General features: G+C 36.2%; 1 protein-coding gene across 2 annotated transcripts in view; it reads right to left on the reverse strand.

Annotated features, from left to right (window-relative positions):
* Nucleotides 1–1,670: 1,670 nt before the first annotated feature.
* Nucleotides 1,671–19,762, reverse strand: part of LOC133522729 (muscarinic acetylcholine receptor DM1) — a 121,778-nt gene continuing 103,686 nt past the window's right edge. For both annotated transcript variants that reach the window (XM_061858153.1, XM_061858154.1), the window contains exons 3-5: nucleotides 18,237–18,345; nucleotides 9,200–9,378; nucleotides 1,671–8,918 (exon numbers count right to left, since the gene is read on the reverse strand). In XM_061858153.1, the coding sequence (XP_061714137.1) occupies nucleotides 8,126–8,918; nucleotides 9,200–9,378; nucleotides 18,237–18,345 (1,081 nt within the window). In that variant the 3' untranslated portion in view covers nucleotides 1,671–8,125. The remainder of the gene's footprint in view (nucleotides 8,919–9,199; nucleotides 9,379–18,236; nucleotides 18,346–19,762) is intronic.

The following is a 19,762-nucleotide window of genomic DNA, read 5'->3' on the forward strand; positions in this document are numbered from 1 at the left end:
TTTACCACCATACTTTTTTGATGTATTTTTAAAAACTGGCCCTTCTCGTCACATATTACCGGGGACGCACGCTTGCGACCTCTTAATTAAAAGGCAATATGAGAAGACGTGCTAATAGAAACCAATACTTGTTATTTAGATATTACGTAGCAAAAGGTGTACAATTTAATTTCATTTCATTTATTAATTGTATAGTCATGTACATACATTATTAAGGTCTTGCAATACAATTCAGTAAGTCAGTCCATGACGCCCTGTGAGGACATACAACAACAATATACCAATGCCTTACAAATCTAAGCTAATCATTATAAAATAAAACGACTAAATCTATCGATTTAACATTTTTGCTCTAAAATCGTTCGCGGTAACGTTAATACCTTAATATTTTAACATAGCCTTCTGACACTGTACGAGTACGACCGTAAGAAGAAGACATTTATATCTGAGAAAATTACCTAAATACTTGGAAATATAATAATACATAATAATAGTGCGACACCGACTACAAAAAAAAAATACCGAAAATGCGTACATTCTGTGTGGTATGTTGTAAGCCGTTTTTAATGTACTTATTTTCAGACTAGATGCATTACTTTTAATATGAATAATTGCATATTATATACCTTCAAACCTGTGCCTTTTATTTGTATATTTTTTAAATTAAAAATGGTACCGCCCAAAGTGATATCATGGAAGTTGGTTAACATTAATGTTTTTTTTTTAATACACAAAATACAACAGTAGAGGAATTTCAAATAAATCAACTGACTCAAAGTGCTTTCATCCCTGCTTGCCCCACACTAATTGAAATACGAAATGCCTAATGGTCTCTAATTGGTAAATTAAAAGCTATCAGAACAAATTAGATCCTATTCCTGGCCCCGGCGAATTAATTAAGTTTCAATTAGGAATAGTTATGTTATGGACGGTCTATTTGAAAAGTGCAAAGCGACTAAGTTCGAAACGGCCCCGTAGCTTAGTCGGCAGTGACCCTGCCTCCAAAGCAGGAGGTTCCGGGTTCACATCCTGGGAAGGGCATTTGATTTGCTTAACTTCAAACTCGGATAAATTCACTCTACGCTCTTAGAAAATATCTACCTTGCTTATTCTCGTCTAATAGTACCCATAGTACGAGCTTTGCTTAGTTTGGGATTAAGTCGATCCGTGTAAAATTGTCCCCACATAGTTATTTTTATTTCAGACACTAAAATGACAATTTGATTGCAATGCCGAGGCGGCGCGCGCGTTTTTCCCGCCCAAGCGCGCCGCCGCGGCCGAGGCACGTCTACACTGGCTGTTTTGTGCGTGAGGAAATTTCCTCGCGCGTGTGCTCGCTCTGTGTGGACCCATCTATTCACGACCTCAAAATCACCGCTTAGGCAGTGTCTTACCTGAGCGAATAACTCGCGAACGCGAAGCGACACGCCGTCATCGGCATTGAAAGTCATCGGCCACGTAAGCCGCGCTGTTATTTAAAACATCGAAAGTTGGTACCTCCATTTAAATGTTCCTTTTATTTATTAATATTCAAAAACAAGAACAACAGCAACAAACATTGCGGCGATTAATTTAAAGTCAGTATTTTTTCTCTTATTTTCTTTAAATATGTATTAGTTCATATATATACGTATATAAATTTTAAAGATATGAATAAAACACCCTTTTTAGTTCAATTTTATTGTCTTTGGTTATACAAAAACATGGATTAATTTTTAAAATAATTTACAAAAAACACATTTATTATTTCATAAATACACCGTGTTGACTAAATTGTACACTGATAATAATAAATCTATATTAATTTGCGAGATTTAATTCTATTTGACACTTCGTACATTTCTTTCCATAAGACAGGGTTTCACAAATTTCACAGTCTGGTTGGTCACTTGACTAAGGAAGGGAGAATAGCAATAATATCCAAAAGTAATATAAATCTTAAGTGCACGAAGCATTCCAAAATACGGCCCGAGAGGGCCTTACTGCCGGCCCGTGTCTCGAACGAAACTCACTATTCTCACATTATACTCGATTTGTACATGCACGCCAATAGATCATAATCATAACCAACCCAATAAAACTAGGTCGAAAACCGTTGTACATTTTGGTCAATTTCATTGCGATACAATTTATTTATTTTATAACTATAACGAGTTTAATTTTGCAGCGCTCAACAATAAAAACGAGAGTAAAAAATAAAAATAATACAAAACAACTATTGGAATGTCATGGGATTCGTTTTTTATATAATAGGAAATATTTGGCACTGCCTACTCACATTTCATGCACTTACGTATTAAGTAAAAATCCATCGAATAGGTATCTAACTACCTATACTCTTAATATTTGCCAAACCTATTAGTTTTCTTTAGATTTTTATTTTAGGTACATCACTACAAATACACGACAATATTTTAATTAAATATTTCAGTTCGTTTTACTCCCTTGTCATTTAGTTAATGATTTTAAAATCGACGTCTAAAAGTTACTTTAAATAAACACAGGTCTTGCTTCATAAAACGTACCTCAAATATTATCAGTGTTTACAGTATTATAAATAAAATCTAACTTTATTTCATTACATTTACTAAAAATAATATAAACATCATAAAATTCTTTGAAACAAAACTAAAAAACTAAATAACGTGTTTAATATAATAAAGACAGAAATTAACTATTTGTGTTTAAATATTTGAGGTCACTATATAACACTACAATTGGAATGTGTGATATAAAGGAGTATTTCGTAAAAATTGCTCTCAAATTATACAAATTTTACTTATAATATCGCAAATTATTATTAAATTTCAATTTCATTTGAGTTAAATTTCACTACCTATTCGATCGCCAAATTGTTTAATTTAATTATGCATTACTTATTATTAACAAACGATCACTTTGTACATAAATTTGTTATAATATAATTACTTAAATTTCAAAATACATTTAACCCGAAAAAGCGATTGCTATGAAAATTATTGCGAGTAAGCCAAAAAAATGTGTATTGAAATATAAAAGTCGATATCGAGATGGTTGGAGCAAAACACTTATGTCACTAGCAAATAGATTAAGAAGTCTTCAAGACTCTCCTATGATAGCATTACAATCATTTTACCCCTATAAACGACAATGGTGTCTTATCATTAATAATCACCTCGTATAAAATACAATTTATATTGAATGCATGTACAGTCAGCACCAAAAGTAGCGGATCAAACAAGGTTTCAAAAGTATCTACCATTCTGAAACAGCTTAACAAAATGTGGTGGTTCTATATGTAGAATAATTAAGACAGTAAAAGATATACTTTCGCATGTAAATTTTAGAGATTTATCTATATTTGGAAAAGTTATCCGGAATATCAGATACTTTTGGCGCGTTGTTTCATCCGCTACTATTGACGCTGACTGTACATAATATATGACCGATAGTTTTGTATAGGTACTGTTTTGCCCCACCATGTATAAACCGCAAATTACATTTTAACACCAACTTGATTGTGTGAGAATACCTAAAGTGAAGTCCAATAGAAATTGCAAATAATGTAAACAACTATGACAGGATTTTTCAGAATTTGACGTATAACTTACGATTTACGATGGTTGTTTTCATTGAAATATTAATGATTAACACGTATTGAAACTAGTAATTGATATAAATAAAAGGTTTAAGTATACATACAAATTGTTCATAAAATCATATTTATCCACAAAAATTGCGACATTACGAAGAAATGAAGGTAAATTGGTTAGGTTACATTATTTTTTATTTCTATTGGGCTTCACTTTACATGGTACACAATTTAAATGAGACTTGCATGTCAACGATTTTTATGTATGACAAGGCAATGTTACACTTACTATATACCAGTCGATGGCAAATATTTATCGCCTGATGATTACTTCATAGCATTTCAGTAAAAATTGTATATTATTTAAAGAGTGATCTTGTTTTTTCTAGTTTACATCGACTTGTGCAGCAGCAAAACGGAAAAATACAGGTCACCGAATAAGGTAAGGCAAAGTTATTTTTACAAATATGTATATTATGGATATCTTAGCTTGGCGTCATTGTTTATTGCTGAATGTTTGATTTTGTCCCTTGATTACCTATAGGTATTGTTTTATTTTGTTTGACATAATCTTTTATAAAAATATTGAGTGATTTTGGGTGAAAGACTACGTCGGGTCCTCAAGGTCGGGATTTCGTGGGAAGGAGGAATTGGTTCAACATGAGTGTGACCGTCTTAACATATTTTTGACATTCAGCATCACGACCCCAAAATCACCCAGTATTACAGAAAGAATGTATAACAATATATTCTTATATACAATCAAATCACAAAATTCATATAACTTCCCTTGAAAATCCATTTAATAAAAATGTTCTTTATATAATTAAAATACGAGTTAAAGGAAACAATATATTTAATAAACAAATTTTCATAATAAATATTGCCAGCAGTATAAAACAACTTTTAGGTAGGGTTCCGTGTACAGTAGGCGTTGTACATGTAAAGGGTTCCTGTAAAAAGGTAAAGTCTACAAGGCTAGATATCTACAAATAATTATTACTACTAGGGACACCAACAAGAAAACGCCCGTAAAGGTAAAACTAAGTTACTGTGCGCGTTGACAATATACTTTAAGGAATTAAAACTAACAAAATACGTTACAAATCTCATGACGAGTCTAGGAGGAACAAAAGACTTTGGTACTATTTTGTCAATTTTGTACTCACTTGTACGTATATTACTTTTGTTTGAAATACTCTGATATACTATGTTTCAGATACAATACAAATACTCTTTATTGCACACCTCAATACAGAAACAATACAAATAATACAGCACATTAAGAAGAGGTAAACAACAGGCGATCTTATCGCTAAAAAGCGATCTCTTCCAGACAACCTTTAGGTAGCGGAATTAAATAAATTTATGTCATGTCAGTAGGTATTCCAGATGCATGATGAAAGAAGTCTCGCGCAGATAATGCATAGCAAAAAAAGAACAAATTGCAATTAAATGTTGTGTCCATTATTTTTATCACCATTCATTTTGTTTTGACGTTTTATTGTGCAATATACCATTCATATATAATATTTTAAGTATTACGTGAATAATATTTTTTAATATCGTAATTAAAATGTTTTATATTTGATATGTATATTAAAAAAAACTATAGGTTTATTTTCTGCTACTTAATCTACTGTTTAATGTGAATGAATGAATGTTTATTTCTCAATAAATAAATAGAATTAAGACCACCGATCATATCTTCCAATGCTGTCCCCTCCGCTCGTATTCTGGTCCAGCTAAAGATTTGGACTCAGTCACGCCTGAGTTGGTTACCTGGCTTAGCGACCTCAAAGCTACTCTGATTGTCATACATTATGCATGCCTTGCGATTAAATAAATAAATTAAAACGATTTGTCTCATTTTATACCAGTTGATTTTGTAACGTATTTTGATTACATAACAGATAAAACTACGCATTTTACATATAACATTAAAAATAAATATTGTAAGTATTTATAATATTAAATCTCGCGCATGAGAGGAGGCCTGTGCCCAGCAGTGGAACGTATATAGGCTGAATTATTTTTTATTGTTATAATATTAACTTAATGATTCGCAAACGGTACGGTACTAACATCTGTGTATGCTTCTAGCATTACAAATGTTTTTTTATTAAAGATGTTTTACAGACAATTAAGAATCTATTAAATCCGAATTTACATATGAAACTATTTAGTTTATAGATCAGGAATTATTAAAAACTAGATGAAATTCACATAAATTTAAGTAACTCTCAGAATGCAGGTAATATTTATATTAAACATTATCCATAAGCATTTTTTACATGCAGGCACAGATCGGTTACTGCCAAGAACCCAATATGGGCACTTAGGTACGGATTTTCATCTTCATGTTTATTTATTTTATTTAATCTTTATTGCACATAAGAAAACACACTGTACAAAAGGCGAACTTAATGGCATAAGGTATTCTCTACCAGTCAACCTTTAGGCAAAGCAGATAAGTGGTAGGCGGTGCAAAAACATGAGGTACAGATGATACAATTAGGTACATGTACGAACACAATACAATCATAAGAAATACACAAACATAAACATATATATAATATTGATACAAATACATATACATACATATATATGAAACCAGATGATTGTTGAATATGTATATATTTTGTTGTTCCGTTTATTTAATTGTAATATCTTGCTGTACAAATAATAGTTTTGCCATTCGACTGTTATTTAGCAGAATGATTAAAAAATGAACTTTGGTTGCTGAAATTACTAACAGCAGATTACAAGTTTTCTTTCCTTGTTTATTTTAATTTGGAAATGAAACAAAATGGTAAAATGCGTAATTATCTGCAATTAGTACAAAATTATGATAAGTTAAAATCCTATCCTAATTATGATATAATACTCTATTTCTACACATATATATTATTATATAATAATAAATAGGTTAATAAAACCCCATTCACAACAGAGGAACGTTGTACGACACTCATAGATTCGACTTTATATTACATAATTAATATAGGTAAATACTTACACTCGCTTGTAAATGTCATAGTCATTATATTCACTATGTATATTAATATAATGCCGATACAAATACAGTATATACTATTTATAGAATTAAATGTCGCTTTTTACAATATTAATCTTTTTAAATATTAAAAGTACATATATTTAGAATTTTAATATCCCGCTTTTTGGTGACATATAAGATTCATTTTACAATATATTTCAGTAGACTAGTCACAGACTTCGAATCTAAAAAGAGAGACATTAGTTTTAGTAGGAAATCGTCTAAATTGTTCATATCGTTGTATGCTTAAGTATTTTGATAGACTTTGCAAATATATATGTATTTTCAAACTGACAGAGAATTTTGATTCTTATAAATTACGAAGTAACACAAGAACACAGAAATCAATTGAAGATATAGGTATATTGAGAAAGATTCCTTGGATACTGTAGGTCAGCCCTTGTATATCGATTTTTCATATCAGCCGAATTTAATTTAAGTTGTTATTCCGATATTAAAACTTTAATTTTAATAAAAAAAATTAATCGGTTTCTTTGTTTTGTTTTTCCATTGAACTTATGTCAATTTTAAATGGGCGCACCATTTTGGGCTCAAAATATTTACAGGAGATACTCGAATGTTATTATTTGTTTAACCATCGTTATTATTGCATTTATATGTAATAAGTAAATAACTAGTCAATTTATTTTTATTATATTTATTTATTCCAAGGTAGCTTTCTTAATATCTACCGCAGTGAACAATCAGTACCACATAATATCAAGTAAATATTGCTTAGAATCATTATAATTAACACTAAGATAAAACACACATCAAGTTTTAAAAACAAGGCAGAACTCTCTCTGTTCTATAAACTATTCGTTTATGCACACAATTTAGAACTATGTTACGACAAATACCATACCAACCACCTGGTAATAGGCATCGATACCAAAATGATAGATTATTTGAAAAAAATAAATTATGGAATAAATTAAAATGTCACAGGCTTAAAACAGTCAGCTTGGCAATAAAATGTTTAATGAAATACTTATAAATCACATGGAATTTGGCAATGACAGTCCATCGATTATAAATTATTTAAATTATTCTTGCCTAAATTCGTCCATTTAATCCTAAAAGCTCACACCTTGCATGTAGAACACCGTAGAGAAATGACTAGAGATTTTACAAACCACACTATCGTCAATTTCGTTTCTTTCCCTTTTTAAATACCCGACTCTTATTTATGAAATCATAATTCCTTATCTTTGGCTTATTAGATCTTCTGCTTACAACAGGAGAAGATACGAAAATTAAATCAGTAATTATCAACTAATCTCCAAGAAATTATCTCAAAAATTTACGAAATCTACAAATCATACAACTATCTTTGGACGGGACGGTCAACTCACTAATGAAAATGAAACTACTCACAATGAATGGCTTTTAAAACAAGTTCTGCCACAAAGATCATTCATTCAAGGTACCAAAATTGGGCAATCATTAAATTGGTACCTTCTTAATCTTATAGTAAAATAAATTTAAATCCATTCCTAATTGTAAACACCTCTAGTCATCGCTTCTCTATTTCTGTTATGCCATTTGCAAGTCAATATCCTGACGTATGTTCTTCTAAAAGTAGCATTACACAATGCGTAACACACTGGGTTTATCGTAGAGTTGATATAACAAAGTGCATAGAAGAATGACCATAATTCGTCAGGAATGCACCCGGTACAAGCGGTAAGAGGCTTAAGTAACACGAGGATATTATAAGGCGTCCAAGTGATAATAAATGATAGAAGGATAGCGGATAGTGTTTTAGCGGCTTTGGTCTCCTGTTTCTTCTCTTGTGTTTTCTTTTTAGATTTTGGCGCTTTTGTTATTCCTTTGCCAGCAAGTTGTTTCGGTATTATTTTCGCGTTGAGAGGAATCCTAACGTCTTGTATATGTGAGGTTCTTCTGGTTAACGCAGGGTGTCCAGCTGGATGTAGATTTAATTCTGAATCTCCTCTCGTTGGTCGGAAGTGTGGTCTGGTGTTGTTTGTAGGAGGTGATTCTTCAGAGATCATTTTGATTGTAGGTCTATTTTGTTCCGAATCTGCTTCTGGTAGCCTGATAAGGATAGTGTATACCGAGTCGGCTGAGACCGATTTTGGCGCAGGTGAGGTAGTAGTGTTGATTCTAGTGTTGGGAGGGAGGGATCGGCTGTCGCGGGCCGCGGGGATAGGAGCAGAGGGAGCATCGTATGTGCGGCGGAGAGGGGAAGTACCCCCGTCGCCGCCCGAGCCGCCGGAGCCCCCACGGCCGGCGTATGGGTCCCTGATGACGTTTAGCGATGTGCATCTGTTGAAGAAAAAACGACCAGTCAATTATTAGTATGAACTCATTCATTACAGTGAAATATATAGAGGTTCTTCATTTAACAAACTTATGCCGCAAATAAATGGCCAGATAAGGAACTCAATAATAAAATCTGAAATAAATATAATCTCCATCTAAATTAGGGTTTTGAAAATGGACTTCAAAGTAGCAGCAAGATCTGACTGCTCTTCAGCCATGTATGTTGCTAATTCGCTTTTCACCTTAACTCCAGATTTTTTTAATTTTACTAAAAATCAATATACCTGGACACAGTGCTCTGCAGCGGGGTCTCTACGGATACGGGCGTGGCGTAGCCCGGGTCCGAGGGCTCCTCCTCGGGCTCCGTGTCCTCCAGGTCCTCCCTGCCGGAGTGCCACCACGCCACGCACCACGCTCGGACGGCGGCGAAGCCCCGCTTCTGCGACCGCGCTAACCGAGCGTTCTGTAGAAAAACATTTTGCATTAGATGGTATTCTAAGCAAACCTTGGGAGTCTAGCCAAGAGCCGTGGCAAAAAGCTGGGTAGTGTGTTCGTTAATTTTGCATTCTGACATATTGTTTTAAGATGATAGCTTGAACCAAACTAATTGTGTAATATCGAACCGCTACGTAAATGTTATAACTTTATTCAGAGCTTTTTGCACAACATTCTACACCTGCAGTCTATGGAGAAGGTACACCTTGAGATCGTATAGGGCCCTACAAGTACAATACAATAACGCGTTCAGGGCACTGATAGGGCTGCCGCGATACTGCAGCGCGGCGTGTTTTAAAGCTACCATGCGCGAGCCGCATCTCTGGTACGACGCGTGCGCTCCAGCTCCAACAGCGTCCTGGCAATGATTGCGGACAAGTTTTGCCCGTACATGTCATTTTGCTGTGGACTCCATGTGCCCAGCAGCACTGTGGTTAACACATTGAGATATAGTTGGTGATAACTGTCAATGTGTTAACCACTGATGCGTTAATAAACGTTTTTTTTTGTATTATTTTATTTTATTGTATTAATACATGTGTATTTATAGTATAGTGTTCCAAATTAATATGTATGAGTCATTATGTTACTCGAAATAAACGAATTTAAATTTAAATTTAATTTAAAGCCAGTCCCTATATTTTAAACCATCTGCAAAGAACTCATCAAAGAGATACGAACTACCTGCATCTACCAAATACTATAAAAGAAAAACGAATGATATAATCCCCTGAAATTGCTCCAGTTCCTGCATCTACCTTATACTATAAAAGAAAAACTAATGATATAATTCCCTGAAATTGCTCCAGTTCCGATACGGGATATACCTTGCCATACCTTGCCAAAAAACAAACTCGCAAACTTGCAAGCCGATTATTCATTCAAAACATAGTATGCGCACACCGATTTTGCTATAACGTGCCAAATTGTCCCCAAGCGCATTCGATGCTGGCATCATTCCAAATTTACGACCTTCGGTACAGGTTACTGGCAGTTGATTTTGAGCGTTGGCTGGTGGGATTAGGATTGGGTTTAGATTGGTAATGATTTGAGTAGATGCAGTGTTGCTTCCACATAATGTATGCTTGCCCACGATGCTTGTGGGCCCTTCAGAAGCGTGGAAAATCTAATTGGCTGTTCCTAGCTGATGTCTTTTAGGTCCGTTTTCAGGATTCCGTACCCAAGGATAAAACGAGACCCTATTACTAAGACTCCGCAGTCCGTCCTTCTGTCTGTCTGCCCGTCTGTCACCAGGCCGTATCTCATGAACCGTGATAGCTAGACCGTTGTAATTTTCAAAGATGATATATTTCCGTTTCTATTGAAGCGCTGGTGGCCTAGCGGTAAGAGAGTGCGATTTTCAATCCGGAGGTTGCGGGTTCAAAGCCCGGCTGATACAGTCACATCTGAAAACATCGACACGATCGAAGTGCCAAAAATATGTATACACGCCTTTATAGCCCATATGGTATAGGTCATATTTTTGGCACTTTGTCTGTATCGATATTTACAGAGGTGACCGTACCAATGATTTTTAGGAACTTGTGTACGAAATATCATTTCATATTTACCAGTCGCTTTTCGGTTAAGGAAAACATCGTGAGGAAACCGGACTAATCCTATTAAAGCCTAGTTTACCCTCTGGGTTGGAAGGTCAGATGGCAGTCGCTTTCGTAAAAACTAGTGCCTACGCCAATGGATTTGTTGTCAAGCGGACCCGAGGCTCCCATGAGCTGTGGCAATTTTTTTTTTCCTCTTTTTATTTTCTTACTTATCTGTGCGAAAATTAATTCGACATAACACTTATAGAATCGCCTCAGTGTCCAGTGAGTTGGAAAAAGAATAAATGAAATCATGAGTGAAATAAAAGCGGTTGACTAAAAACCAGCTTGACAGAAAAAGAACTTAACACCGCTTAGAAACTTGTCTCTAGCAGATAAGCTGAAACCTTTGAAAGCGCCTTAATAGCGCTTAAATTAATAACACTTAGCGCCTAACGAAGTTGAGGCGCTAGTGTTTCAAGCATAGATTGTAACACAGAGACACCGCATCATAAAACAAGAGCATTGCATTGTGCCCGAACCATTGTCTAAGCAAAAGATGAAGATGTCAAAAGGTAATTTCCATGTTATCTTAGCGCTTTCTCCGTTGTATTCTAAAGTACCCCGGAGTTTGCTTTAACAATCTTATCGCAAGTTTTTACGAAAGCGATTGAGCTTCTCATCTTCGCGCCCAGAGGAGAACTAGATCTGAAGAGAAGTGGTTTTCTTACATTTTCTTCCGTATCGTTTGATATTTAGTACATACATAAATCCCATGAATCTTATCGGCATGAGTCGCACTCTTTCCCAGTCGAAGAAATGTCATCTAATGCCAATGAGTACCTACAGACACCATCAGTTTGACTATCTAACTTACTTTCTATGCATCTCGCTCGTACTTGTATGTAAGTGCGAGCGCGATGGATGGGAAGTAAGTTACGCAGACGTTAGCGAATATGTCAGTTGCTAAAGCAGTCATTACGTCGTCGCTAGTTTCAAACGTATTGGAAAATGTTAGTAACAGTATCTGCAATACTCGTTAACGAAGGAAGGGTTTTGTATATTAGGGGAGGGTTTTGTATATTTTATGGCATTACATTAGACGTTACATTTCTTACCGCATATAGCCCTCATAAATTACAACTTGATCCATTATTTTCCCAGAAAAAAAGGTTCTCCAGGAAAAGGGTCACGACATTTCCGTTTTGTCATTCGTAGAAACGGTACCCTTTATCATTAAAAACCACTTGTGATATTCAGAAGTAGAAACGTGAAAAAAACCGAAGTAGCGCCGTCTTATATCATATGACATATCATTATATCTTATATAATACGTATAGAACTGTATCTACAATCGGGAGGGATTTGTGTCAAATGTGAATGGGAAAAATAAGTTTCGTCACATCATCTAAACGTCTGGCGTATTTATGTACTCATCAAGAATTCAGCCCTCCGAACATTATACCAGTTGAAACCCATTATTGATGTCGCGTCATACTACCTAAATACATTCAAACTCTTAAGAGCAAACGCTACTTTGTATAGATATTTAAATACAAAAAGCCATGATATGTCACATGTCAATGAAAAAAACAATGTTCAACACATTTTTATTTTCATTGAAAAACACATTTTACAATCAAGTTCTATAACTTGATTGTAAAATGTGTTTTCATTCGACTGTGGTTACCATTTACGGCCGGTTAGCAATCGTCACAAAACTGTCTATGTGTAAATTTTATCAAGAAAGTGACAGTTAGACGTGACTTAAACACAACTTAAGTGGCGTTTTAGAATACAAGTTAAAACGAAATAGCTCTAATACACTTAACAACTTTTGTAATTATCAAAACGCGATGCATCAATTGTAATCCTGCACAACCAATTACCCGCAGCAGCACTACTGTCATACGAGTGTCATTCGAGGGTCGTTCGTGTTCGATTGTACATCGAGAGCTCTGGCAATTAGAACTACATAAGCTTATTGATTCATTACATAAGCTTAGTGAGTGACATCAAAAAAACCCACGTTTTAAGGTACAAAATTGAAACCTCATACAAACTTTTTTAAGTAAATTATATCTTCCCTGCAATTTTCTGATTATATGACATCATATCCTCTAAATATTCCATTTAAATACCAAACCACTGGACGTCTGATTATATTAGAACCAGTAGATCTTACACCTTAATTTCACAAGGAAACCCTGTTTTTATTGATCTTCAGTGTAGTATAATTGAAATTTACAAGCATCAAATTGTAATCCTCCAAAGCCAATTACCCGCAACAGCACTAGTGTCGTACGAGTGTCGTTGGAGGGTCGTCCGTACATCGAGTGCTCTGGCAATTAGTACTAATCTACCCGGGCTTTGTATGTTGCAACGTGAACACCTGCAGCATATTTTGAGGTAATTAAGTATTAGGAATCCTTTGTATTTATTTGCTACATAATTTTTGTGAGTAGAGCGACACAACACAAGTTAGAAGGATGGGAAATGAACTGATCAAAAGCATATCGAGCTATGTTAAGTGTAGTTAATGTGGTTATCACAATAATACAGACGATTTAAATGAAACTCCACAGACTGCCGGTCAGAAACATAATAAGTTTTTGGCCAAAATTACATTTTTGGTACAAGCTCTTATCGCTGACTGTACTTTTCTTTCCACAGGCAACTAATACTCATCGAACCAATTCTAAAAATCCCAAACACAATTAGGTTACGTTGTTTTATCACAGAGTTCCTATGTCCACCTCTTGTCTCCATCATCAGATAAGCTCGATGGTACCATAATATTGCATTGTAACCCGACTTACATATGTATGCAAATTTTCAGCTCAATCGGAAACCGGGAAGTGGATCAAATTTAACTTGCAAGATTTGATTACAAACAGACAACGGTCAGCGGCGGTATTATGGATCCATTTTTATCACTTGTCACTGTGCCCGTCACTTTCGCGCTTACATATTTGTTAGAACGTGACAGGTATCGTGACAAATGATAAAGAGCCGACCATCTTAGCCCTACAGGTGAAAGTAAATAAAAGCTTGTAAAAATGGTTCCCTGTTAGTCAAAACCCTACCCCACCTCAAAACCTCTTACAGGCCAATTCTATGGTACAGTAACATCATTATTCAGAACGATATCAGTACCCCTAGTGTAAATAAATTCGATTTCGAAACGTGACGTACGCGTTTGTGTTTAGTCTCATTTTGTATTGGATTTAGAAAGAGCGCGCCAAGCGGGACGTTGTGGAAACTCAAAATCCTATACAAAATGAGACTTAACGCAAACGCGTTCGTCACGTTATGATGTCGATCAAATTTACACTAGGGGTACTGAATTCATTAAGTTATCGTACAATATCATTCAGTTAGCGTGCATTTCGCTCGTCTGTGTTCGTACGTCCATTGTCGTGAGCGAGAGAGTTGTTTTTTTTTACCACGACGGTGGCAAACAAGCATACGGCCCGCCTAATGGCAAGCAGTCACCGTAGCCTATGGACGCCTGCAACTCCAGAGGTGTTACAAACGCGTTGCCAACCCTTTAAAAATGTGTACACTTCTTTTTGAAGACCCTCATACTGTAAACCTTTGGGAAAACCTCACGAGATGGACGATAACACGTGGTAACTTAAAAGTCCCCGCAAACCTTATCCTTTACTATTAATTAGCCCCAATAATAGATTGTACTACCTCGTCTAAATCGTCTGAGTAAGAATAAACCATGCTTCCGTTTGGGAACCTCATGACATGACTATACCTTTCTAATCAGTTGGGTAATTCAGAGTTCTATTTAGTTATTGTTTCATTTAGATTTAAGTACCTTAAAACACTAAAATCACCAGTAAAATTATTTACATTGTATTTACATTGTAATATCAAATCACCGCAACTGTCCTGTTTACCTCACTGTAAAGGCATCTACATACTAATAAATACTCTCACCGCAATGCCACAGTCAGATACGTTGTAAACAACAGAGCGAAAGCATTAAAAGTATGAAGGCCGGGTAAATGAAATATATCAGAGCCCCAACTTCGCTTAACTTGAACGTCGGCACTGGAATTGCATTATGAATGGACCCCTTTTGCACGAAATGTCTTAAATCACAAGGAAACACTGGTAAGATAGGATGTTTCAATACTAAGACGCGTTGGGACGCCTCGAGTTCTGGCTGTAGCGTTCACATTGCTCATCAAGCGGAGTCGAAATGATTGAAGTGGTTAAGCGGACCAGGGAAAGCAGGGTTTCCATTTCCACTACGAAAGGGTAATGAGCGAGCAATTGTTGAACAGAAAGGATACATTTGTGGACTTTTATATAGTTTATAGTTACGAGTAGTCATTAAAGTGTTTTCTTCACTTACAGAGACCATTTGGCTTAAATCTGAGCCTTGCATAGCTAAATTTATCTTCCGAATTCTAGATCTAGCAACCAGAAGCGCTCAGCTTTGGACTAGTTTTTGAACCACCTGCTAAGTGACGTTGGACATTTCTTTTTGCATAGTTTTTTGATGCAGTTTAAGCTTTTTAGTTTCATCACAGAATAAATAATAGCACTACCGTACAGAAAGGAAACTTCCTACAAAGCCAAAGTTTGGCGGCATTCAGGGTCGAATTATGTTGTACCTTTCTAATGCATGGAACTATCCCTTTCGGCTATTTAGGGTTGTCAAAATTCATGTAATTATCTTATGTATCTGTGGTTGTGCACGCAACCCTTTGCGTCAAGTTGTGCCAACCCTAATACTCGTAATTGCTCGGAGAAATGCCGAGCCGAACGGAGCCGAGAAAGCCCGAACGCTCTAGTTTCCTCCCCCTGGTGTTATGTTAATTGTACTTACACGCACAGTGTGCGTTAATTGTCAATCACAATTAAAAAATTAACGATGAACAACTCTGGCTAACGTGGGACTCGAACCCACATCTTTGGAATGCCGGTCCAAATCATTCATTGGTTTTTTCATTGACATGTGCATGTACAACGTATTGTTTGCAGATTGTAATACGTACCAGTCCCACAATAAAAAAGGAAATAAAAATATGAACATGTAAGTATCATGTTACATTATGTGGGATTTAATAAATCTTTCTACGTGTTTATCTATGTCTAAAGGCAGGCCAATCTAAATACTGGTTTATCTAACTAAACCGTTTGTAGACAATCGGAATAACGCCGCTGCATCGGGATCGGGCGTATTCCGGTATTCCCGGCTACGAATGTAATGGAGAACACCGTTTTACGAGATTTTATTCAAAATGCATTTTAGTAACACGCCTGGGTTACAGTTATTCGAACTGTGAAATGGACCTGCTTGCCAATGCTTTTACAGTTTTCTTGGTATTTGTCTTGGTTACATTTATTTAAAATTGGAGATTTCGAAATTTGTACATGTTGATTTATAATACTTAATATATACTTAGGCGAACACGAGCATATTAGTTAAGCCCCTTTTCAGATTAAAAAATTAATAAATGAATGTTGCTCTCTCGCAAGCGCGGGCGGAGCCTCAAAAATGTGCGATAAGGACAACTGCACCTCCGTCCAAAAATCCGACATAAGAATCTCGTTCTCGACATTTTCCTCCTCCAAAACTTAACCAATCGTAACGAAATGGTGGGAACGGAATGAGAAATTAATTATATGTGTCTGACTGTTTTGATTTTTGCGTTTATTGTTGCCGATGTATCCTAGGAGTCTGTTTCCGGCGCATTATTTGGCCGTTTTAGCGCTGTTTGAAGTAACCTAGTTCTTATAAAAACAAGAATATAAAAAAAGCAAAATGTGCAGACACAGGTACTGGTATTATTGAACTCATATAAAAAAATCTAGGGCCAAAATCTAGAGAAGAAAATGTCGACGTTTGCCTGAAAAAATGACGATGATCCTTATTAAAATGAGTGAACGGGTGAACGTTCTAATCGGAACAGTAATGTGGCAATACAAAGAAATTTATCAAGGAAATTGACAGTCGCCCGCGTCAACGCTGCAGCAGTAACGCTACCATATTTATGACAATGGCATTTGATATTTACGCTAGTGACTGCGTGAACGACAAATACGTACTATTTATTGACAATAACAATATACATAATGGATATATACAGATGATTACTATAACTAGCTTATATCTAAAATAGGCCCTTGAGGCATTGTACCAAGGATGCTGGCGGCATTTCCTCGTTGTATCGCAATACTGATACGTTGTGCGAGGAAGCCGCCAGCTCTTCGGTCACCAGTTACGTCAACCAGACGTTTCGCGATTTCTCCAAAAAACTTACTTAAAAAATACGTACTTAGTTTGTCCAACTGTTTTATTTACACGCCTAAACTATAAATATTTAGGTATTTAAATAAAAGTAAACAAAATCTACTCTCAAATGACTCCTTAAGCTAGTTGAGGGTAGATGAAAACATTACATGATCAAATAATGTAGGTTAAAGTCAGGTCGTTCAGTGACAGGTCTTGGCGGCTTTGTATATGGTTGGTTGGCCAATACACGTTATTACTACTCGAAAATGTACAAATTGTTTGTTTACTTTTCTTTAAATACCTGAAAATACAGAGTAATAATTCACAAAGTGTCTATCCTACGACACGCCTGAACTAAGCGGCTACAATCGCGTATAGTCAATTTATTTTGCATTCGAAAGAAGGTAAGCGAAAAACACTTTTGAAAAAGAAGTCACGGCTAATACTCGTACTATCACTTACATTCTTTTGATTGTTACTTATTTTTAATACCTTTATTTAAATACCTAAAGATTCTGACTATACGTATGGACTGGACTATCATTTCATGAACGTTAACTACGTTTAGTTTTTCGGTGATGGAAACGTAACAAATCTCAGACCTCTGAAAAATTTAAAGGTTTACTTATGCGAAGCTCCGCTTTAGGTCAGCGTGGAGACTATAAATATATTCCAATCGATTTCGTGCTTGAGAGGAGGCATAACCCCAACAATTGGACGTGTGCCTGCTGAGGATGCTCCGGTTTAGTAGTAATAGCTAACGTATTGCACTGTATACTAACGCTTTATAGTCGTTCGTTTTGAAGCTGGCCCCGAGCGGCTAATCTTTTGTCTATTGTTTATTTATATGATAGATAATTAATTTATAAATTGGGTCACACTGCTGCAATTTTAACAAGAGCGATGTCACTGTCAATTGTCATTGCGATTTGAACGTCTATAACGTTCTTTTATCAAGTAAATGCACCGCGATATTATTGCGCTCGTCAACGCTCGTCGTTATGAGGGTTGATATGATGACAGTACCTGCTGCTCCTTCCACCTCGAGTCGTGCAGCGCGCCCCGCACGTGGTAAACGGAGTCCGCGTCCCCGGACTCGGACCGCGCCCGCCCGTCCACCTCCTTCGTCTCGTCGCTGTTAACAAAGTAGACGTTAGACGCGCTGAATATTGACCGAAAGAACAGTCGCTTCAGCCCCGTTTAGACGGTGCGACAAGTTCTTGCGCCGTCGAAAAGGAGCGCAAGCGCCATTGCAACAATTCAGTGGAATGATCTTAATGAAAACCGTATGCAAGTTCTCGTACTGTATAAATAGGGCTTTATAGAGACATAGGGTACCACTTTGTATCACAATTTATCGCCAGCTAATCGATAATTTTACAAAAACTACATTCTCGTCTACCATTATGTCATATTATGATACAGATTAAGGAGAATTTTATACAATTTTGGTATGTATAAGATAATTTGTATCGTCACGCGTCACGCGTATTGAATCTTTATTTTACCTTAAAAAAATTTTTCAAGAATAAGTATATTTAAGAAGTTGTGATAATTCCCACTAAACTAGCTACCTAAATCGATATGTACTGTCAAGACTTAATTGAAATTGACGTCACGGTTCTCTCAAGCACTGTACTCTCACATCCCATAGATACATGACACGAAGAACGAGGTGGAAATAGTTTTCCTTTAAAAGATATACACACCATCGCTGACTTTTTTGTAGACCAATGAAAGACCCGGACCCGGGTACGTCGTTAAACTACGTCCACAAGAGAGGTATGGGCATTGTGAATGTCATCTCGCTTTGTGTGGTAGGGCACAGCACAGCGGATGTCATTCTAGATCTAGAGCAGAGCCCAACTGGGGAAGTACCTCCACCTTACAGAAAACCGTAGCCAAGTAACACTAGACCCTACTCATAGTGTTGTGTTCCTGCCGGTGAGTAAGGTTGCCAGAGCTCAACGAGGGGAGGGAGGGTTATTAGGGTCGGCATACGCGTGATACATATTACGCGCATGTAACTCCTTTCGAGTTGCAGGCGTACATAGGTACGGAGACTGCTTACCATCAGACGGAGCGTATGCTTGTTTGCCACCGACGTAGTATTAAAAAAAAGAGCGACAACCATACCATACATTGTATTGTTATAGCTTAAACGGATTAGGCAGCGTTTTCGATTAAAGCTCCTAGACAGCGTGATTTTTTTCGTCATCGTTAACAAAATCTGTTCAGTAGTTTTTGAGTTTGGGGGACGTTTTTATAAGATGTAGTGATTTGACGTTTTCCGCTAGATTTGCGGATGCTAGGTGGCGTGACAGTATCATGCATGTAGCGATATCCAAATTTTTAAAATCGAATCAGCCGCCGGCAGCATTGTACAATAATCAACAAAGGCATGTTAAGTTTTAAGGGGTATGCAAATCGGTTTGAATTCAATACACGAAATAATCCAATCGTCCTACTAGCCACTGCGCAGGGACAAAAGCGGTGGAATTCACCAAATAATTGAATACGGAATCAAATTGGACGCTCGCAAAGCTCCAGAT

This window comes from Cydia pomonella, chromosome 11, assembly GCF_033807575.1.
Source record: "Cydia pomonella isolate Wapato2018A chromosome 11, ilCydPomo1, whole genome shotgun sequence".
NCBI classification, from domain to species: Eukaryota; Metazoa; Arthropoda; class Insecta; order Lepidoptera; family Tortricidae; genus Cydia; species Cydia pomonella.